Source organism: Pseudochaenichthys georgianus, chromosome 16 (assembly GCF_902827115.2).
Source record: "Pseudochaenichthys georgianus chromosome 16, fPseGeo1.2, whole genome shotgun sequence".
Taxonomy (NCBI): Eukaryota; Metazoa; Chordata; class Actinopteri; order Perciformes; family Channichthyidae; genus Pseudochaenichthys; species Pseudochaenichthys georgianus.
The window spans coordinates 22,954,809-22,977,665 of record NC_047518.2 but is presented as its reverse complement, the minus strand read 5'-3'; the positions used below and the strand labels follow the sequence as shown (position 1 = coordinate 22,977,665).

The 22,857-nt window shown below is 39.2% G+C and overlaps 1 protein-coding gene across 1 annotated transcript in view; it reads left to right on the top strand.

Annotated features, from left to right (window-relative positions):
• col14a1a (collagen, type XIV, alpha 1a) overlaps window positions 1–22,857 on the top strand; it is a 107,073-nt gene that overhangs the window by 64,580 nt on the left and 19,636 nt on the right. The window contains exons 29-37 of the mRNA XM_034102195.2: window positions 1,155–1,313; window positions 2,605–2,682; window positions 3,886–3,972; window positions 7,419–7,472; window positions 9,454–9,549; window positions 10,477–10,530; window positions 18,072–18,125; window positions 22,322–22,375; window positions 22,497–22,568. Coding sequence (XP_033958086.2) covers window positions 1,155–1,313; window positions 2,605–2,682; window positions 3,886–3,972; window positions 7,419–7,472; window positions 9,454–9,549; window positions 10,477–10,530; window positions 18,072–18,125; window positions 22,322–22,375; window positions 22,497–22,568 — 708 coding nt within the window. The remainder of the gene's footprint in view (window positions 1–1,154; window positions 1,314–2,604; window positions 2,683–3,885; window positions 3,973–7,418; window positions 7,473–9,453; window positions 9,550–10,476; window positions 10,531–18,071; window positions 18,126–22,321; window positions 22,376–22,496; window positions 22,569–22,857) is intronic.

Sequence of the window (22,857 nt, the reverse complement as noted above, 5' to 3'; positions counted from 1 at the left end):
TTTGACTGAACTGAAAGTCAGACACACACAGCTGAAACAAGCTAACTTTGTTTCCAAGTTCATAAAGTTTTTCCATTGCAAAATAATTCTTTTTTTAATTTAGCTGATTTGAATATTTTAAACACAGGCACAAATGTAAAAATAATATTAATGTACAAAGACGTCTTTGTTTTTTTTAATCTCAGATGTACAAAAACAACAGAAAAGCATCTTTATTACATTACAATAAGCTTTAAACTCACTGGTACTCACACGTTGTTGCAGAAACCCGTTCTAAGTTGTAATGTGATTATACACTACGAACTAACTAACGCTGTGACCGTGATAATGAGTGATGATTTCATATGCATGTTAACTTTCCCTGTACATGTCCGTTTTAAAGTATAAATAAGTATGCCAACCTGTCGCAGTACAGCACGTCTCCAAAAAAACATTTTTGCTTAAAATAACTGCTTCTTTTTTTTTTATCTTGACAGGTTTTGGGGATTTCATAAAGCAAAGAAATGGTTCAAATTGTCAATTTTCAAGAATAAACTTCCAGAAAGTCATTAGTGAGTGCCGTCAAAACGTCAGTCGAGGAATGGATACTGACACTTGAATATGAACTTTGTCTAACTGCCCTCCAGCGGCATCTTGTGTGCCTGTGTCTTGAGGTTGTTGTTAACTTACAATGCATGCATCCCTTTTTTTTAGGGTGGAAGAGAGTGTTTGAAATCCGCCCTATATGGCATAATATGGGGCTGCTAGTAGTACAGTTTATTACTACCCTTCACCAGGCTGCAGCCCTCTCTGCTCATTAACTATGTGAACTGTTGAATTTCACAGTTTAGGGCGCTGCTAGTGGTGTCCTCTAAGGAGGCAGTTTGAGCTCCCAGCCACTCTAAGTGGACGGGACAATTTGTGTGCTCAGATGCTTTTAACCTCTGTTATAAGTATCCTAACAAGCATGAGGAAACCTATTGTCATTGCGTTTAAGTGAAGAAGTGGTCTTGGCTGACCACAGATGCAAGACCTGAGAAAAATGCTGCACTTTAAATGGTTTTACAACTCTGTTCCATGGACTATATCTAATGAATTTTATATCTATGACAATCATGATGGGTAATAAAGGCAAATCAAATCTTATGCATAATTGTTGTCTCTCTTGCATACAGCTCCATGTAACCATCAGCAAGACGTCTGTGAAGGTGGTGTTGGACTGTTCAGCGGTCGAGGAGAAACCAGTCAGCGCGGCTGGAAACATCACCACGGATGGAGTGGAGATCCTTGGAAGGCTGGTTCGGTCCAGAGGCAGCCGGGACAACTCTGCTCCAGTCAGTATGATTTTCTTATAATGAATTGTTGTTGTCACCCTCATTGAATGGTGTTTGTATACTTCTATGTTCATGGTCATTAAATGTTATACTGTAGGTATCGTCCATTCAGAAAGTACAAGAACTTGTAGATGTTGGCGTATTCAATACATTTTCAAGCTAGGGCTGAATTTATTTAATAATCTGTTTTTACATAAATGCTTGCTTTTTCCTCCCACAGTAGGTCTATATTGTAAAACACAATTTGTAAGTGTCCCTTGTGCATAGTTTGCAACAATCCTTCAGCAAGGCAACCATTAATATCCCAAAACATTTTAGTGAGTCACAAAGGAGTTCATTTTATTTTAGCAAGTGAACCTGTACAAAGTTCTTAACATATACTTTGTTAGCTGTGTTATACCCATTAAGTACCACAACCACTAAAAACGTTTGGCATACGAAGGCAGGGGAGAAGGTGTGGAATACTGTGCTTCTGGGAAAACTGAGCGCTGCTATTATTACATTTACACTTCTTACCTGCTGCAAAGAAAATGATCAGCTGGAGAATTGCAGCATGAAGTAGTTTTTATGTGGGAAAATAAAGAAAAGATGACATTTTCTTCACTTAGCACCAGATTGTCCTGTAATTGTTATGGATTTAAATATATGTTGTGTCTGTCAAGTTTGGAAAGGTCTTTGCAGGAGGTAATTATTAGAAAATGAAAACAAAATGGTAGCCAATTTATTCTCTTTTAGCTTCTGTACTTTCAGTTGTCCAGAAGTGAAGTCTTTATTTGAATAAGTACTTAGTTTTAGGCTCCACAGAAGGGCCTGTGGGTGTTTAGGTGATGCATTGATTTAGAGGATTACAAAAGTGACTACATCAGCATGTATAAAGACAGAGTGAACTGTTCTCAAGATTTCTTTCAGGTCTCAATGTTAGTTCAGTTTGACTGACACTGCCCAGCTTTTAAGAGTCTAAGACCCCCTGTGGTGCCGTAATAGAAGAACTATCAACACAAGGATTAGACAGTATCACACAGGGCAGGAATTATAAACATTTGACCCAAAGATATCCGCCAGATGTCACATATCTCCCAGTTCTTTTCAGCTGCTCATTAGCGCCAAACTGCATCTGTTCTCATTTCTTATCGACACAGAAACACTAAATGACCATGATAAATATATTCCATTTGTAATGTTGCCTCTTTACTTCTTGAAATGTTTAAACTGATACTATTTTGATTGCATTATTACTGGGATCTGCTTTGTGTGTGGGTGTAAGTGTATTCAAACTTGTGTGGGTTTACAGTTCCAGCTCCAGATGTTTGACATCATCTGCAGCACATCCTGGGCCAGCAGAGATAAGTGTTGTGAGCTGCCAGCATTGGTAAGAAATTTAACATATAATCTCTCTTACACACATTCTTACTACCTTTAATACATCCTTGTACTGCCTCCCCCTCTGAGTGGGCAGTAGTTTAGGGCTCTAAATAATACAGGCTTAGATCATTAGAGTGATAATTGTGGTTTAAATCAAATTGAAGGATAATAACACCAGAATGACTTGGACTGTATGAGCCGCTATTAGCAGAGACATGCTGCCACTAGTATTTCCAGTGCTCAGGTGCGTAATTTAATTTATGTCAAATAAATGCACCGAATGACAATTGTTATCTCTCCAGCACGTAATATACAATTCTGAGCATGTCTGTGTACGAGCCGCAATTATCAATGACCACCCCAGGCATAAAACATACAATGAGTCAATGGTTTAATTATGTTCACCTCTGCAATCCATAAAGCATTGTTTTTAAGAACCTTTTGTTGACAATCAGACATTTTTAAATGTTGTGGTTATTACTTTTTATTTAAATATATACATAATTATTAAAGAAGATACATACAATTAGTGTAAATGATAGGAGGATGGCATACAGTGTTAAACACTAAGACCTACGTGGACATCTCAGTCCATAGATCTCCATATGCTGGCCTCCGAAGAGCCTGGCCCGGTCATCTCAAATATAGTCCAGAAAAGGGGTCTCAAAAAGGGTCCAATCCTATGCAAAACCATAGAGTCTGAAATCCACAGAGGAAAAACACATCTCCTTACAATCAAAAGAGGCATCTTAAGCAGCTTCAGTTCATTTTTCTGCAAAAATGTTTTTATTAAATAAAATGTCCATTTCTGAGAAGTCAATAATAAGTAAATGGGGGCATTCATAAAAGATACTGAAAATATGAACCTTTAGTTCTTTTACACTGATTGCAGTATTTTGAAAGCAAAGATTTGAAGAGACAGCAAGGACTTATTTGTAACCTGTGAATGACCCTGTATTCAAGTTCCTTGACATAAAGTTGTGTTGAAATGAAGTATTTCATCAGAATTCAAGTGGACGAAGCAAACATTGATTTGTATTTAGAAAGAGCTCTAACAGTGCTCACAGACCTGAGAGACGCTGGCAAGCATGTTTAACCATAGCTATGAGTTATTCTGGCCAGCTCCAGGTGTTTTTTGAAATGATGCAGCTCACATCTCACCTGCAGAGACAAAGTGCACTCACACCCCATGTATTTCTGTGTGTTTCAGAGAGTTGAGGAGCAGTGCCCTTCCTTGCCTCATGCCTGTACCTGCTCCCAGGACAGCAAAGGACCTCCAGGTCCTTCAGGACCCCCTGTAAGACATCTCTTATTCATTCTGATAAGGCCCAGATGATCATGTTTCTTTCAGCGGTCTCTGTCTTTCCACAGACCGACGTGGTTTCTTTCTTCTGTCATTTATAAACATACCTAGAAGATTAATACATCAGGTATTCACTTTGATCGTCTCTAGACTCTCATTATACATGTTATAAGTATTCCTGAAGTAGTCTGTTCTGTAAATATTAGACAATGCTGGTCAATTTCACAGACAAACAGCCACTCTGACAGCTAAGTTGAACATTTCCTGTTGGGTAATTAAGAATTGAATGTGAAGGAAAGAAACAAATGTAATCCAGCGAGTTTAATTATTATTTCTCTAAGCGGGTAAAATGGTGCTAATATAAACAAACAGATTACAGAAACACTAATTATTTCACCCAATCTTAACATAGGAAATACGTGTCATCACAAACAGACACATTACATCAAATCATCTGCATTAATATAAACAAAGTATATATTTATATCCAAACACAGATAGTCTCTATGCAACTGGCTTCTTTATGTTGTATTATGAGAGCTCTGAATGTAGAATTACAAATCTTTGAGCGCAGTGAGGCGGTGTGTTAGAGAGCGATGGATGGGCTTGTGGAGCAGCTGTATTCCTCTCACACAGTCACAGGTAAAACCCGATAGAGGCTGAGAGATGAGAACAAGTAGATGAGCTCATTTACAGCCTTTGACTTATTCTCTCTTTTTCCAATATTCTCTCCCTTTCTATTTACCACTCTGCATTCTCCATCCTTTCTGTTTTCTTTGCTTCTCAATCTCTTTAGTTCTCCCTTCTTGCCTTCTCTCTTGTCTCTGTTTCTGTGTACTGAGGGCTGAGCGCTGTCTGGATCAACACCCTTATAGTTTGAGAAAGTAATTTAATGCTGGTTCCATTTATCACGGCCAATTACATCCCCCCATTGTCTTCCCTATCCGACGAGCCTGATCCACTTACTCCTCTGTAGGGTTACGTCCACAGGCCACAGCCTGCCTTTATACTCTCTGTCTTTGCTTTGATCTTGTTATTGTTTTAATGTGTCATTCTTATGCTAGGAACATACAGTAAAACAAATATCAGCTTAACCATGAAAATCAAAGAAGATAGCTGAGGTGTATCTAGGGTCATTGTTTAAAACTGAAATCTTGTGTGTTTATCTTTTTGCTTGATATCAGGGAAAACCAATATTTAAGACTTTAAAAGTGAACACTCTGTTTTCCTTTTATAGTTTTCCACTCTCTTTACTGCGCATTGACTCCATCTTTCTTTTCCTTTTCTCCCTTTGTCTATCGTTCTCTCTCCAAACCCGATCAATACAAGTGAAGCTTTCAACTCTCCATCGTCTTTCTGTTTCTCCGTTTTTTTTTTACCTCCACATCATCCACACTCCCGAGCCTATTTTGTCATTCTCTTTATTTATTATCCCTCTATGCCTCTTTCTCTGTGGCCGTGTCTGTCTCTCTTGCTGGCATTGAAAAGGCTTCGTAAATCACACGGTAACTGCAGCATATAGGCGTAGATGAATAGTTTAATCATAGCAAAATCATAGACAATTTTGTGCTAAAACTGTTTGCTATAGTAAGAGGAGTTTTAGGGAAGGATTGATATAAGTGCCATCCCCATGTTAACGCCATATAATGGTTAACACATTTCATCTATTGATGTCCTCTGGGGAAGACAAGCCTCCTACAAATAAGAAAACTTTCAGAGTCCGAAAAGAGACTTTCAGTATAAACATTTGTTGTTGTGCTGCAGGGAAATGAGCTGTGGAACAAATAATTATTAGAAGAAGATTAAGCGCTCATCTGAACGTAGAGATTATTGAACCTCCTAACTTTGTATAAAAGAGGCCCTATTATGCTTTTTGGGGTTTTCCCTTTCTATAGTTTGTTTGGGTAAAAGCCCAAAGTTCCCTACAGAGGGAGTGCTTTTGTTTAAAACATGTAAATGTGCCTTTGGCATCAAATTGCTTTGTTAAATTATAATAGGTCAATACGCTGAAGCCAAGAATGCGTTTGGGGCCTGGGTCCAGGCAGGAAGGCCCAGAGAGGGGCCTGTCCTGGATCTCAAAAAGCGTACAAATGCTAGATATAAATATGCAGTTCGTTATGTCAACAAACATACAGAAACATTGAGAGCGGACTCTATGGCTGAAAAGCTCCTTCATAATGATGTGACTGGCTTCTGGAAGGAGGTGAGAGCTCTGAACAGGGCCAGTACATCGTTACCATGTACCATAGAGGGAGTATCTGGAGCCGATAACATAGCTGAGTTGTGGAGGCAACATTACTCTACTATACTTAATTGTGTTAAAAGTGACCCCTACAAAGTTGGTAGTGTTGTGAAAAGTGACACAGTGGGAATCACAGCTAAAGAGGTTTATCGAGCAATTGCACAGCTAGCTGATAACAAAGCATGCGATAAAAAATCCAAACACAATTATTTGTATTGCTGCTGTTGAAAGGTAATTTCAGTTTCTCTGCAGGTTTGCTCTGAAAGTCACAGCCTCACATTGTTTGGAACACAGTGACAAAAACAAATAATCATTTTGAATAACACTTCTTGATAACATGAATCTACATTTGCACACATGTTACATTTGTAGGTCCATTTCTTGCTTACAGTTTATTTTGTGTCTTTGCTGCGAAAAGATGAATTTTAAGGAAAGGATTTGCCTTACAAGTTCAAACTTTTTTAAATGATTAATTTGCATGCCACAGAGTTATTGGTCACTGCAATCTTACCTCCCTGTCACAATACAATAGCTACAGTGCCAATCCACTGATGGATGTTGACAGGGGATAAGGGATAAGCAAACTGTCAGACTTCAGACTTTGGTTTGTTGGGATTTAACTTTCTATATAAGAAAAAAACCAATGAAATGCCATTGTTATCAACTAATAGGATGATGTGTCTGGTATAGAAATTGGTAAAACAAACATATGATTCCATTTACACGTTACCACATCTTCTCTCTAATTGCTCGCCCTTCTTGTAAACATCCCTCCTGTCCCATGTGACTTAATACTGTAGGAACTACCTAGTCACCACCTTGGTCCCAGGGGAGGCCTGTTTAAGCAAACACGGGAAAGGGATGTATCTCAAATGGTCCAATGATCAGCAGATGTGCGTAGTTTGTCCCTGGGTGAACCTTGTGGCGAGAGGGGTCAGCCGAGGTTTATGGATGCAGATGCAGCGTGATGAAGTGTAGATCTCAGAGGGGCTTACAGCACACATCACCGTTGGCCTCTATCCATCAAATTGAAGAACCATATATCAAAGACCTGCAGGGTTCTATTGTTTTTATATAATTCAGCAAGACATCTTTTTTCAATGCAGTGTTTCTATGCCATGTCTTAGTTTCTAGGCGCACAACTTGTACACACTGACCATGTGCTGTTTTAACAGTGTGTGTATGCTGTGTGTTTCAGGGCGGTCCAGGCATAAGGGGAGCCAGAGGAGACCGTGGAGAGTCAGGAGTGACGGTTAGTAAAAGCACTTAACACTAACACTAACAATGGGGTCATATCCTCCTTGCGTTTTCAAATGTATGTAAATCTATGTTAAAATGCAAAAATCTTAATCTCCTGATTTATTACTTTCTTTTTTGTATGGGCTATTTAATCTGGTATTCAGTCATTACGGAGACCATTCATTGTTCTATAAAATACTGAGCACTTTATAAGTGTCTTTAATATGGTGAAGAACAAACAGCCAATCAAAAATGGACTGGCTGCAACCGGAGAGCCACATGATTTCCTGTTTAAAGTTTATCCAGATCGAAAAAAGACTTCGCCCCATTCTATGATGAAAATAAATGGGAGCCCACACAACTTGTCTTTTTGTTTCTTATACATTTGACTCATAACCTAATCACGCTGAGCCACACCTCTAACTCCAGGGACAGACCCGCCCCCATCCTGATTAAATGATAGAAGGAAAGAAGTGAGTGGTGAGTAAGCAATGCCCCCGACTCACAATCAAAGAGCCTTTTCAACAGCATCCCACTCCATCCTCCAGACTGGATGTGAAGCACCTTTGGGCTTTATGAAGTGGACATTTTGGAAAACCCTAAATAGTTGTTTTCCCAGGCCACCTCATCTTCGTTTGGCCCTAAACTTAAGGCAAGCTCTCGCCACGTTTACTATCCAGTTCCTGCTAATCCTTGCTTGGACTATTAATGTGGTACTTACTTTAGTGTTTGCATCTGCTATAGTTTTTCTATGGCAGTCTGTTCCAAGCGTTGACAAACCATCCAGCTGACAGTCAGTGCAATGTTTTGGGATTTTTTGCTCACCAATAGCCTGTTCCCACGTACTGTATGTAATTGAATCTTGCATTTAATAAAATATGTTTTAAATCATTTATTATGTTGAAAGAAGCAGCAGGGGATATTCCATTATACTGCTCAGGCTCGCAGGGCTGTCAATCAACACAATACATTTGTTTATTTCAAACATATGTCACACTTGGACTTAGTTGAATGACAGTGTGTCAAGTGAACAACATGAAGTGGCCCACCCAGAACTTAAGCACATCCCAAAGACTGAAACACAGACAGGATCAAAGTTGTCCAACTTTTTTTTGAATACAGGCCATATGTGTTATTTTTGATGGGTGTACTAGTGTTAGTTTTCGAGTGTCATGTGGTTTTCTGTCCTGCTGACACACACACACACACACACACACACACACACACACACACACACACACACACACACACACACACACACACACACACACACACACACACACACACACACACACACACACACACACACACACACACACACACACACACACACACACACACACACACACACACACACACACACACACACTACAGTACAAGGCAAGGCAAGTTTATTTATATAGCACCTTTCAGCACCAGGTAATTCAAGGTGCTTACATACATGTTAATAATTGTCTGCCAGATCACACTTGTCTTAGCAGCATTTGTATCTCTGCAGCTATAGCCAAGTTTATATCAATAGTCAGATATTGTTGTATGAGACCAGCTCTTCCATGAACTCATCCTTCTTCATTCACACCAATCAATGTGGGTAAATTGCTTGTTACAGTATAAGCACAGACACATGGGAAAATAACTGGTGCCATTATTACAATAAACATTTAACTATAATCTTCATCTGAAAACCAATTTGTCTCTTCAGCGACATATTTGAGTGATTTCATCATTTAGTTAAACATTACCCACATTTTGGACCTTGTGTTTATTTCCACACCCTACTCCATTCATTTATATTTGATACAACCTTTCTTCTGATTATTTGCATAGATCAGAGGGAGATGAAGCCAGTATGGTTGAACAGTAAATCAACAAATAAAGCCAGAGTGAAGATTACTTTGGCCACGGCTGCTGCTGAGCTAAAGAGTTGTCAATGTTGTTTAAAAAGAATCTAAAATGAACATGGAACTTTAAAATCCACTGTCTTGTTTTCACAGGGACCTCAAGGGCCACTGGGAGAGCTTGGCCCTCCTGGACCTTCAGGACCACCCGGCCCTCAGGGACCCAGCGGTCTCTCTATCCAGGGGCCCCCGGTAAGAAGACTTTGCTTGTGTACAATTAATCATATTTTAATCGCAATTAGGATTTTGGCCTGCCACAATTACGAAAACAACATAATCGAAATAAACGATTATTTTGCTTTGCTAGGTTGTGACAGTGCACACATTTATTTTTGGTCTAATTTATTTTTATTTATCATATTAATATATTTTTAGTAGCTTGTGGAAGTGCGCTCCAAAATATGTGTTGATCTTGTTTATTGGTATTTATTACTTACTTACTTGGTATTTATATTATTTATTTAAATATAAATGTATCATTTATTTTTGTATTGGTTTTTCAGTTGAATTATACGTTTAGGGTAATCAACAGTTAAAAAGATACTGTTCAAATTATTATTTGTATTTGTTTTAAAGTTCAATAAATGGATGTTTTCAAAGTCAATGAATAATCTTATTTAATAATCGTGATTATGATTTTTGCCATAATCGAACAGCCCTAGTGCAGTATAATGTTATATTTCTTAGGGAAATCAACATCTTGGAAATATCCACAGTTACTTCATAGTTTTAGGATTATATAAGCCTTATATAGATAGCTTCACCTCCCAGAACTGTGGCTCGAATGTTAAGATGGAACGTGTTTGAGATAAAAGATGCAGAAAAAAAAGGAAAACTGGTCAAAGGCATTGCCAAACATCACTGCTGCATTGAATCATGATGAAACATGGCCACAGAAAGTGTGCAATAAGACATTTGAGCTGTCAACCAGTTGCTACTAAGAACTGTACGTATGCTAAGAACGTATGCCCCACATCGACTTTCAGACCTTGAAGTATTTTGTCTGAAGCTGTTCTGGGGACTCATGGTGGCCCAGAAGCTTATTAAGATAACTAATGTTGGTTTTTCCAGTCCTTTGGTGTGACCAACTGGGATGTAATGTCTCTGTTTGTGTTATAGGGTGCTGCTGGGGGAAAGGGAGAGAATGGAGCGGTCGGTCCAGCCGGAATAATGGTAGGACAATATTTCCCCAAAAATGATTTTATTGTAAGATAAAAAGGTGAAATGTGTGTCGGGTGTGTTTAAACGATTCCCAACGTCCTAAAGTAGAACCCAAAGGGGCAACTATTTTCCAACATGCTTGACATGCAGTGATTTCACCCTCTGTTTTTATCTTGACTAAAAGAGCGAAGTAGTATTTTCTTTTTACAAACCTTGCTTTGTGTGTGTGTTTGTGTTTGTGCGATTGATTATAAATTGTTCTCCTCTCTGTGTTAGTGTGGAGCATATAAATGAGTCCCACAGTCATGATCACCTGCAGGCTCACAGAAATGAGACGTGTTGCCCTATAAAGGCATATTTCTGAACCTTCAATCCATTTTTCATTATTTCTCGTTTAACATTTTTACTGAGTTTCAATACCTTATATTAGATCAGAGGGGCCTGCCTAGTCTTATATAGAGATGGTAAAACCGATGCTAATAAGTCATAGGCTACTCCAGTTGAGAATTTTGCTTTGCGACTGCTGTATTCATATTGTAATTGTACACGTTGGATTTTTTGCCATGAAAAAGGTATAATTGTATCCTGATCAAAACTTAATTACATACCGTACAATGTATGTATTAACAATGCTCACAGCAGATTGGTTTTCTTGTACAGTTGTGTGTGTGTGTGTGTGTGTGTGTGTGTGTGTGTGTGTGTGTGTGTGTGTGTGTGTGTGTGTGTGTGTGTGTGTGTGTGTGTGTGTGTGTGTGTGTGTGTGTGTGTGTGTGTGTGTGTGTGTGTGTGTGTGTGTGTGTGTGTGTGTGTGTGTGTGTGTGTGTGTGTGTGACAGTTTTGTTGCTAACACACACATGCACGTTGACACCGGCACAGAGCGGTCTAATGGAATCATTGAGATGTGAATAATCATTACCAGCGTCTCCATTATTGGGCAGTGAACCAATCAGAGGTAAGACTGAATTAATTGAATGGAGTTCTTCAGGGAGCCTTGGACATCGGCAAGAACAGAGTCAATGTTCTCATAACTCCGTACAAGAACAAAACTTTTCTTTTGCAGGAAAGCTTGCAAAATATTTGTGTTGCTATAAACAATAGCTGAGGCCTGTCTCCCAGTCATCTTCACGGCTTAGTTATTCTGCTATATTAAAACTCTTTTAATGTTTAAGTTGGGTAAAGTTGTCCTGTGAATTATATTAATAAGTTGTCTCACTTAACAGGTGCAACAAGCGTCTCAATCAAGTTGACAAACTATTAAGTGCAAACACTTGTGAGGATGAGTGTTGGGGCTGTGTAGAGCCTTTCAGAGCATCCAGAGACTTTAGTGGCCTTGAATCTGTGCTACTTTTCTAACTGAATTTAATATGAGAGGCGTCATGGAAGTAAAGTTATGAAATATGATGATGTGAATAGGTAAATAATACAAAATTCAGTTTACAATCTCTGCCAAAGCAACATTTTTGGTAGAAATCAAAAGCAGTGATCGTATTATGGACATAGAGCAGCTCATTCAGCCCCTTCACAGTCACACTCTCAAAGTATCCTGGTGCAGCACTATCTGGTGCAAGTGTGAACATTTAACTTGTGGATGAGATGGATTTTTTTCCCTTGAGAAACTCCAGTGAGGTTTGAAGTGAGCAGGAACACAGTATTTATCAAGGTGCATCCGTTATTGTTGTCCATGGCTGTGTTCCCTGCGGGTCAGAACAGTCAGATGGTGGCCTCCATTATGGCTCTGAGCCCAGATCCTCTGAAGGATGCAGCAGAGGTGCTAACCAGTCTGACTCAGGGCTCAAGGTTTGTGATTTGTGAACATCCATATCGATTTTTAGGAAAGGAAAAATCTTATTGTGCTCATTTGGATTGCATTGATCATGTCAGTCGTTAGAGCCTAACCTTGCAGTGACCATTTATTTTTGTTTAGTCTTTAGATATGCCCTCTCAGGATGTGACAACTCATTTGTTTCTGCTTTCTTCCCACTGCATCCTGGGAAAAGCTAATACAACAGATCTGAAATGGGATCCAAAATATCTGAGAACAAGGGGATGGGCGTATTTTAAAATCATTTCAACCAGATTCAGCTGCAGTCAAACTCTCCATTTAGAGCTGACGGTGCAAACGTTTTGATTTTGAGAGACAGCTCTACAGACAGCATAAAGAAACGATATTATTTTCTTTTCCACACCAGAGCACAAGTTGTTACAGTGGCTGCTCCCATCTTCCAATCATAAATCATGTCAAACATCGATCTGCTCTCAGAGCTCACTGCTCTATGATGGGAGATGGTTTCAGTTCAATATCGTATTTTAGGAGAGCGATCCCCCTCTGCAGGGTGGCTTTATTAATGTTTAAGTGTCGCTGTGTTTAGGGATTCTAATGAATGAATTAAATAAGTCAGAAGGTTTGTTTCTGCAGGGACTTAATTAAAAGACTACATTTTATTAAGATAGATTCAATAAGACAGGTGTTTATTTAAGACTGATGTACACAGAGTTATTGCTGTGAAGACAAGTTGTTGTTATGCTGATGCTGACAATCGTGCGTGGTGATTATAGTTTGTTCTCACTGGATTTGAAGCCTTTTTGTATTTACTGTTTAGTAGTCTGGCTCACAAAAGTATTTGAATTAGTTTCCTTTGTTGAGGGTTGATGAGACCAGAATACAGACGCTGATTGGAAGTCTGATTTATTGCGTTTCTGAATTTCTAGCTCACGGTTTAATCTACCCATCATTCAGTTGGTTAATCTATTGTATTTAACATAGACACAACTGTAGCATCCGGAATGTAGCATACATGAAGTTGTTTAGTCATCATGGCCGTGATACACTAATTTAATAAACAAATGTATAAAAGGGAAAGAAAATACAGTTGTCTAAAAGGGTGTTACACACATTGGTAATTTCTTTTTTCTTTTAGCCATGATTTTAATATCTCTATTTAAAACATAAAAAAATAGTTTCTGCCGTTTTTCTGTAAAAGGAATAAGCAATAACCATTTCCATACGGATAGCAGGACTTTCACGGAGATCTGCAACACTTCCTGATGCAGCACTATCTCGCTCTCCCTCTCTGCCTGCATAGTCCTATTAATAAAAGCTGGCAGTGCTGCCCTGTGCCGCACTATGTTACCGAGTAATAATGTGCTTTGTCAGAGAGGTGTGTGTGTGTGTGTGTGTGTGTGTGTGTGTGTGTGTGTGTGTGTGTGTGTGTGGTGTGTGTGTGTGTGTGTGTGTGTGTGTGTGTGTGTGTGTGTGTGTGTGTGTGGGTGTGTGTGTGTGTGTGTGTGTGTGTGTGTGTGTGTGTGTGTGTGTGTGTGTGTGTGTGTGTGTGTGTGTGTGTGTGTGTGTGTGTGTGTGTGTGTGTGTGTGTGTGTGTGTGTGGCTCAGTGGGGGGATATTGTAGCTTCCAGGGCCCTGTTGTAAAATACGAGGGACCACAGAGAATATCACAACTCTCAAACATCAATTACCTCTCTCGCTTCCTCTTTCCTTCTCTCTCTCTGGCTCACTCTTTCCTTTTGCTGTTTCTCTTTCCCTTGCGTTCTTTGTTTCATTGTTTCTTTTTTCTTTCTTTGTCTTTGTTTCTCTACTTTTCTCTCTTTTATCATCTCCTCACCTTTTCCTATTTCTTTTCCTCTTTCTTTATCTTCTTTTCCCTTCTTCTGCTTTTCTTTCTTGATTGTTCTTTATCATTTTTTATGTAATAATAATAATAATAATAATAATAATGTATAATATACTTTATTAATCCCTGTGGGGAAATTGTTTCTCTGCATTTGACCCATCCTAGTGTTAGGAGCAGTGGGCAGCCATTTTGAACAGCGCCCGGGGAGCAGTGTAGGGAACGGTGCCTTGCTCAGGGACACCTCGGTAGCACTTGGTCTTGCCGGGACTTGAACTGGTGACCTTCCAATTGCCAAGCCAAGTCCCTATCGACTTCGCCACCACCGCCCCATCATCTCTCTCCTCTTCTCTTTTCATCTTTCTCTCCCTCTCGTTTCTTACTCTCCCTCTCCTCTCTCCATATCTCACCACAGTAAATACAATGTAACCTTGTCATCAGCGTCCTCTCCACCACTGTTTCAATTTGACAGTGAAAAATGCAGCTGCGATAAATTACAAAAAGGGTTTGTTTTTGTCCATCTTCTAATCTCGCTCACTTTTCATTCTGTTTATCAGTGTGCGTGTGTTGGTTTGTTTTCATGTAATCATTTTCATCTGAGAGGAATAGAGATTGCGAGTGGCAATCATTTCAACGTAATCTACTTCTGGATCTTCATAACATAATAATTGAATGATGTACAAGTATTCAAATAAAAGAGCTTGCATTTTGCTGATTTATAAATAATTTATTAATAATAGATACCTAATAGTTCATATTTATTAAAACGTATTCATTGTCTGTTACAGTTTTTCTCGATTGCTAACACACATTTTTTTTTTAATTGCTCAGTTTCTCAGAAAACCACACACCCAAAGTGCAAAACACCTAATTTCTCCTGCTAAATGAAGAACTGCACTCAAAACTACATAAACACTTTAGCACCAAATATAACACACTTCATTCATAATACTGGATAGTTTGACCACCCAACTACACACTGCTGAGCATAATCTAAAGCACTTTCATATGTTATGGGCTGTGCTCTGTACATAGAGGTTTCTGCAGAGAAAAATTGCTTGCTTATACAGAAATACAGTGAATGAAGAAATACAAATGAGTTGTTGAAAAAAGATCTGATTTTATTCAAAAATAACATTGTGCAACATGCATCTCAAAACCCAGTTTGTAACTGCTGCTACCTGTGCCTCATTGAAAATCCTTAGCCTTCCACCTGCACCTCTTTTTTTCTCAGTCCTTCAGATAAACAACAAAGATTTGGTCGGTCAGTGTCTGTGTTGCATAAAAGTGAGTTTACCACAGTGCATTGTGCAGGATTGTTGTAGTTATAGTATGCAACATGCCAACAATTCAATTACAGTAATGAAGTAAATACATTTCACACAACAGATATAAGCACTGATATATTATGAATTATGCAGAGCTGAAAACTGGTAACTAACCTGTTTTCAAGTCTAAGTGTCCGGATTACAGAGGCGACAGTAAATCGGCTTAGAGTAGTCCAGCCTCTCTCATCGTCAAACCATGGTTGATAACATGGTTGATAACATGGTTGATAACATTTAACATTTGATTTCATTAGAGAGTCCTCCTCTCCTCTTCCTCTTGCTGCCATGTTGGCTTTCATTGTTGCTGTAAGAAAGTACTCACCTGTGGTCTTTTCATAGTGCTAACATCCTGATTGATGAGCCAACAATTATGCTACCAGGTGTTTGGTCAGGTGGAACGTGTTTCTTGATCATTGGTCCATGTGTGAAGCCTTTTGAATATCAGTGTTTTAAACCAGCTAACACGTGACTTTATGTCAGATTCCTGTGTCTTACGTGGAGAAACGTGTGCAGTGGTTTGCAAAAAGTGCCATGTTGATTTGCAAATTGTGTGAAAAGCTGAAAACGTGTTTAGAGTTTTGGAGATTTGAGCCGATGTTTTGCTCTTTGAGTGTCAGTTAAAATAATTGTGCTTTATGTATAATTTTAGTGTGTTAGCAATCGAGAAAAACTGTAATACACAGGTTATGGATTCTTCACAGAACATTAATATCAACTTAAAAATGTCCTCATTTCTGCCTATAGCCAAATAGAAAGAGTGTGGGGGATATATATATATAAATTAAATTATTAATATCATAATCAAGCTTTCTATCCTTTTCATCAAGGCATTTTTTCAAATGCATATAAACTTTGTTCCAGTCAAATTAATTGTATCTTGATTATTCTTCAATGCTTTACAGAGGCGAAGATTTCTATGAAATTAAAAAAAGGTTGCTGCGCTAGCTTACTTCCCTGTGTGTGTGTGTGTCAGGGTTTCCGCTAGGATTTTTTCTCGCCGGTCAAATGTCCGGGCAGAATTTATTTTACCGGACTAATTTGAAACTTACCGGTCATATTTCAATAATAATAATAATAATAGTTGTGTAGCAGAGTTTCCGTTAGCAGGTAATTACCGGACTATGAGCAGATATGCTTCAGTTTAAAACTCAGTTCACGGGGCTCATTTTTATATTGCTTCAGTTTATAATCGTAACAGATCGAAAAATTCAGATTCATTTTTCAATAAATGATTCCACAAACAACAAACAACATAATTATTACATTCAAACAAACTACTTGTAGTAGATAATGTACATTATTCAGAAGTTTACATCAACTTTGAATAATAACACGGGAGAAACGGATCCTCTCTTTTCTCCTCTCCCCCTCTCTCTCTCCTGACAGCCGTCAGTTTCTCATGCAGCTCCTGCAGCTCGCTAAACAGAGGGCGGGGCTTCAGGTGATCCTGCAGAGCTGCGTGTCTCGGTCAGACTCAGCAGCCGATCTGATCTCTCTCTCGCGTCCTGTTATACTTCACTCGCGTTTATGTCCATATCGATCAGATCCAGCTCTCCTGATCGGCCTTTATAGAGAGCACCGATCAAACTATTAAGAGTGAATATCGGCCGATAATGACCGGCGGCCGATCGATCGGAGCCTCCCTAATTATTACCAGACATTTTGACCGTCAGGTTTTGAATTTACCGGTTTTTATAAATGTTACCAGCTAAAAACCGGTAATTACCGGCTAACGGAAACCCGTGTGTGTGTGTGTGTGTGTGTGTGTGTGTGTGTGTGTGTGTGTGTGTGTGTGTGTGTGTGTGTGTGTGTGTGTGTGTGTGTGTGTGTGTGTGTGTGTGTGTGTGTGTGTGTGTGTGTGTGTGTGTGTGTGTGTGTGTGTGTGTGTGTGTGTGTGTGTGTGTGTGTGTGTGTGTGTGTGTGTGTGTGTGTGTGTGTGTGTGTGTGTGTGTGTGTGTGTAAGAAGTAGGAGAGATATTATTCCCGATGTCTTGGGAGAATGAACATCAGCCGGCATCTAAACAGCGGCACATCATTAATCACGAGAGGCCTGTCCTGTGCGACCTGGGCCTGTAATTTGTGGGACCTTTAACTGTGCTAACTGTCCTGTTTTATGAGCTCACCACTAATACTGAAGTGCAGAGATAAATCACCTCAACACTAAATCCATGACTGTACTTTGGAACTCGCTGTGCGCATTGACATACAGAGAGGTGGATGAAGGGGGAATGGGGCGGGAGACAGAGCAGCGGGGGGGAGTCATGCTGAAATATAGACCGACCTTAGGCTAAAGCTCGGTGATCCAACAAATCACATTTCTGTCCTCGTATGTCAAAGCATAAATGATAAAGACAGCAAACCTTATCTGTTTTGACCTTTCGTTGAATTTGTTTGTGTTTTAATGTTTTACTATTTTATAAAACATTGAGTAAAAAACTAATTTCTATACATAAGCGGATCAAATGTAATGGGAGAGATAAATCAAAAGTAAAAAAACCTGAACTAATGTAAAAACATTAATTTACATTCAATTGTTTCACAATAGATGTTTAAAGGTGAGTGTTGTGATGCTGATTTAAACCTGCTTGTTTGTGTTTTTTAGGGTGTTCCTGGAGGCCCAGGCTCATCTGGCAGAGACGGCCCCCCAGGACCAAGGGTAAGACACACTGAAATATTGGTGCAGCAGTCACTCCATCCGTAGGGACTTAGGAACTGGTGGATCTTAATGCCGATTTCGGCCGGCGATAGACGTCTGGCCGTCGATGAGCGTCCTGTCGCCCTACTCAGATTGGTGTGTCGTGTCTTTTCGGCCGTGCCGACACCTTCCGCTCCCGATTCAACATGTTGAATCGGGAGGCTGTCAGCAAAATAAATCACTCTGATTGGCTGTTCAGCTTAGCGAATCAGTGCATGAGAAGCAAAACGGAAGACGTCTATTATTTTTCATTTTACATGTTTTCGATTATAAGTCGTTATGTGAAACAGTCTGTGATGGACGAGAGTGAAAATGGAACGCACGCTATTTGTTGTTTGTATATATCACGCAGTCTGTCTTCCGGTTGCCTCTTTTGAAGGACGAATACACACTACTGCCGCTTGATGGTAAGGAGAGTTATTGCCACTCACGCATGCGCAGTTCGTACGTGCTACTTGGCCGTCGGCTGAAGTCTTTGCGGTGTGTTCCAGTGCGATTGTTGGCCAAGACGCAGGAGACGTGAGGCGACACAACAATCGGGTCCGTCGGGACGTGTTCTTTGGTGTCAGTTTGTTGTGTCAGGGCCTTTAAGCATCCGAGGCATTGCAGAGTGATGTTGTGATACAAATGCCTGTTCTTTGTCTCAACATACAGTATATTTTGCATAGTGCATTCACTGTAGATATGTAAATAATTCATATTCAGTTTAGACGGGGTGTGAAAACATTATCCTTAAGGTGAGACTCTAAGAAAGGGGCTGTAAATAAAAATAAACCCTACAGTGGATAAATGGTGTACATATGATATGCTAAAAGCTTCCCTTTTTGCTGACATCATCATGACTTGTTGAAGAAGGTGCTCGCACATATAAAAAAGGAAAATTAAAACTGATTTTTAACTTAAGATATGTAAGCTCTCCTCATAAAAAAAGGTATTCTCCAATTGCACAGAATCCAGTACAGTAGTAGTTATAGTTGACAGAGGAATCTGACCTAACAATACCCAACTGGGCTGTAAATACCAGAACAGTAACGCGGCATGTAATGTGTTGACAAGCAGACAGAAAAACTCTTCTCCAAACACAGAATATGATAGCAGGAGGGTTTACTCCTGGTGTGGTGAAAGACTCCACACATGATCCGTCTGCTCTCTCTTTGTTGGCTGCCAGGGGTCTGACACTCATCCCCTCAGCGCTAGTTTTCAGAACCTAATTTAATTCAGGTCATGTGGTTTATTTCAGGACATGTGTACCAGGGTTTTGCTTTCCTTAAAGCTAGAAAAGGGTTTGGTGTTACAAAGCGTTGAGCAAAAAAAAACGTAAATCACAGTCTGGTTTGGTTGGATTTAGTTAAATAGTTTTAAATAACACTGCATTGTTATTTTAAATGTCAAATCTGATCTAGAATCATTCAAATCAAAACAAGATAGTTTGACTCTTTTAAGCTACACGCTACAACTTACTATATGTGATTTAAAGGAAAGAATATTAAACTTAAATATTATTTATATTCACATCTTGATTCTTTTGTGTTATGATAAACAAAGCACTGTTCAGCAGTTTACCGAGCCGTGTCCTTCTTTCAATTTTAAAATGAGCAGCCTGCACTGAACTGCGTGGAGATGTGCCGTCAACAACACACCTACTCACAGAATACTCTACATGTTCACTGATGTTGAGTGTAATTATGTGAAATTATTCATCAGGGAGCCATTTTAGCTGCTATTTATTGGGGAAAGATACCCTCCCATGCACATCCATATTTCATCAAGATGCTGCAGATGTGATGTGTATTCTATATGTGCTGTAGAGACTGAAATAAATACATTCCACCACGGGTTTGTTTGAAGAATTACAAAGAGCTAACTATAATTTAGTTTCCGCACACGAAAGGACATCTTCAAATCAATACTTTGTTTTACTGTTGCAGAATAGCTGCAGCGTCACACTCTGATGTTTCTAGCAGCGTGCTCAGGCTGAATTCCTTCCAAATGTGTTTCCATTGAAAGCAGTAGGGAAGGGGCCGCAGTGAATACTGATAAGAATCAATTCACAAGAGGTCATCGATGCAACAGCAATTTCTGTTATCGCTATTCATTTGTGATCGAGAAAGAAGAATGTAGGCGACTAAACAGTAATTATGAGCAAGAAGCCGTTTCTGAAAATGAACTCTTTCACAATGCTTATGCGAATTTTGCCACCCAGTGGGGGGGTTATCAGCCACTAGTCTGTATCATCCGATGTATACAAAACAGATGGGGAAAGCAGATAGCCCTTTGTCGCCTCACAGTAAAACTAACCAGCATGGTATTACTCCACTTGGTATAAACACTGTCCCAAAGTTTTTGTAAGATGTTTAAAAGCCAAAAATGTTTTACTGCAGTGGCTAGTTAGATCAGAGAAGCAACAGCAGCTGTCTCCTGGGAATTTCATTGTCAATATTACAGTGAAAGCTATATATCTTGATTTTCTCATTGAAGCTTGCCATACCAAACATGTTTTTAAACTTCCTTAAGATGCTGGTTCATTAAATCATACATTAATATATCTTAATTAATAATTCCCAACTTCATTATTTAAGATATATTAATGACGTTGCAATTTTCATCAACATTTTACTGGTTGGGAACTGGGGATTGGATTTGTTATTCAAAATATAGTTCAGTCTTTTTTTAAATATAATAGTTAATACATAACGAGTCTGCCCTTTATTTCCGCATGCATATAGAAATCAGAATGGCTTCACCCCCATTTTCTGGACTAAAGGTCAGACTGTGACCCTGTAGCGGGGGGAATAAAATAGCAATGATACATTTTCATGAGCCTGTGAGAGAGAGCAGGAGGCTGAATAACAGAAATAGTTCAATGTTTAGATTTTAATATGGCCAGAAGGTTTATACTAGGATGACACATCTCGTCCCAATGTCACATCTAATGCCTGTTTGCTTCACAGTGAAACTTGTCACGTTTATCTGTCCTTAGATAATGATATTTTTGTTCCACACATCTGCTATATCTTTAAGGATTTCATAGTTAAGTGTCTTACTTTGCCAGATTTGAATATTGTGAGGAACTAAAGCACCCTCCAGAGTCCCATTAGTGAGTATAACAGAGCGAGTGTTTACTGTGACCAGACTGACTTTTCTGATGTCACAGTCTGGCTCAGCTTTACAGAGAATTATTCATTATTTTACCAATTCAAATGTTGTTCTGCCATCAAATGGAAGTTAAAGATCCCCAAGAGACTTCAACAAAGATTGTCGCTCTTGCAAAAACTGTACAAGCAACACAACCAAAATATATGCTGAGAAAACTAACAAAATAAATGTAGTTTAATGCTTCCTCCTAGTGTTTTATCCCTATGTATTAGCACACTTAATTCTCGACTCTGTACCCTTAAACAGGTTAAACCATTCAGAGAATGTGTCCATGTTGAAAAAGCATCAGTCTAGATGTTTGACCGCAAAGTAACTTCAGACATCCAAGCTAAAAATGAAAGGATTATCTGAACATTAGGTTGAGCTGTTTTCCAGGATTCTGTGATGCCAGGATCAGCTTCCAAAAATGTGTATTTATAACTGTGTATTCAATTTAATAGCCCATAAATATAACGATAGATCAAAGCCATCATTATCTTATTAAATAACATGTTATTATTATATGTCATACCTTCACAAAACCAGACCCTACAGAATAATCGCACAGCAGGTATGAATGTGCTTCTAAAGTTAAACCTGCAGTTTCATACTCATGTGTTCAAACCACAGCGTCTTGGAGAAAACATAAAATGGCTGAGATGGGATTAAGCACCTGGAGGCAATTTAAATGCATATTTTTATTTTTGGAAAAATGTCAGAAAGAATGCACCTGTGTTTTGTGCAGACTATCCCAAAGTTAAACTAAACATAAAGGTTTGATTGGAGTTCTTTTTTGGAAGACTTTGAGGAAGTAACAGATTAAACAGCTACTGCTTTTGGTTTCTGTGAGTAGCCTGTAAGGTAATTGTATTAGAAAATAACAGTCTTACTGTCGGTTTAGTCTGGAGACTCGCAGGAAATCCCTCCGGCCATTTAGGAAGGGCTTGTGCAAAACAAAAGTTCAACATACAATTATAAAAGTCCAGCTGATATTTAATATCGTTGTCATCTGCGTTTCTCAGGGTCTGCCGGGTAATGGTGGACCGCAGGGACGACAAGGACCTCCTGGACCTGGCGTAAGTCATTGTTTTTTATCCCTCAGCATGCTTTTGATTGCCAGATCACCCTGATACATGTGATGATTGATGCTTCTGCTTCCTCTCACCTTCTTTCTCTCTCTCCAACCTTCTCTCTCAGGGGTCTCCTGGAGGACCAGGAGCCCCGGGACCTGGTGGATCATCAGGGCTCCAGGGAGATCAAGGAGTTCCTGTGAGTGAAAGCACTTGTTTCAATGTTCTTAAGGTGGATGTGAAAAAATATAGTATTAAGAATGAACTGAAGACGTGGAGGACTCTCCATTACTTCCTCCTCTTTTTGATTTCTTCCATTATGCCTAACTCAATTTCCAAAAAGACGTCAAGCGCAGAGTTTTATCACAAAGTTACAGATTTAAATAAATATAAACAACATTGGGGTTTTATTCCAAAGCTGACAAGCGTTGCAGCTTTGCTTTTTTTCATCCTGTTTGACTTTCTGCTCTTCCTTCTCCTGACTGGAA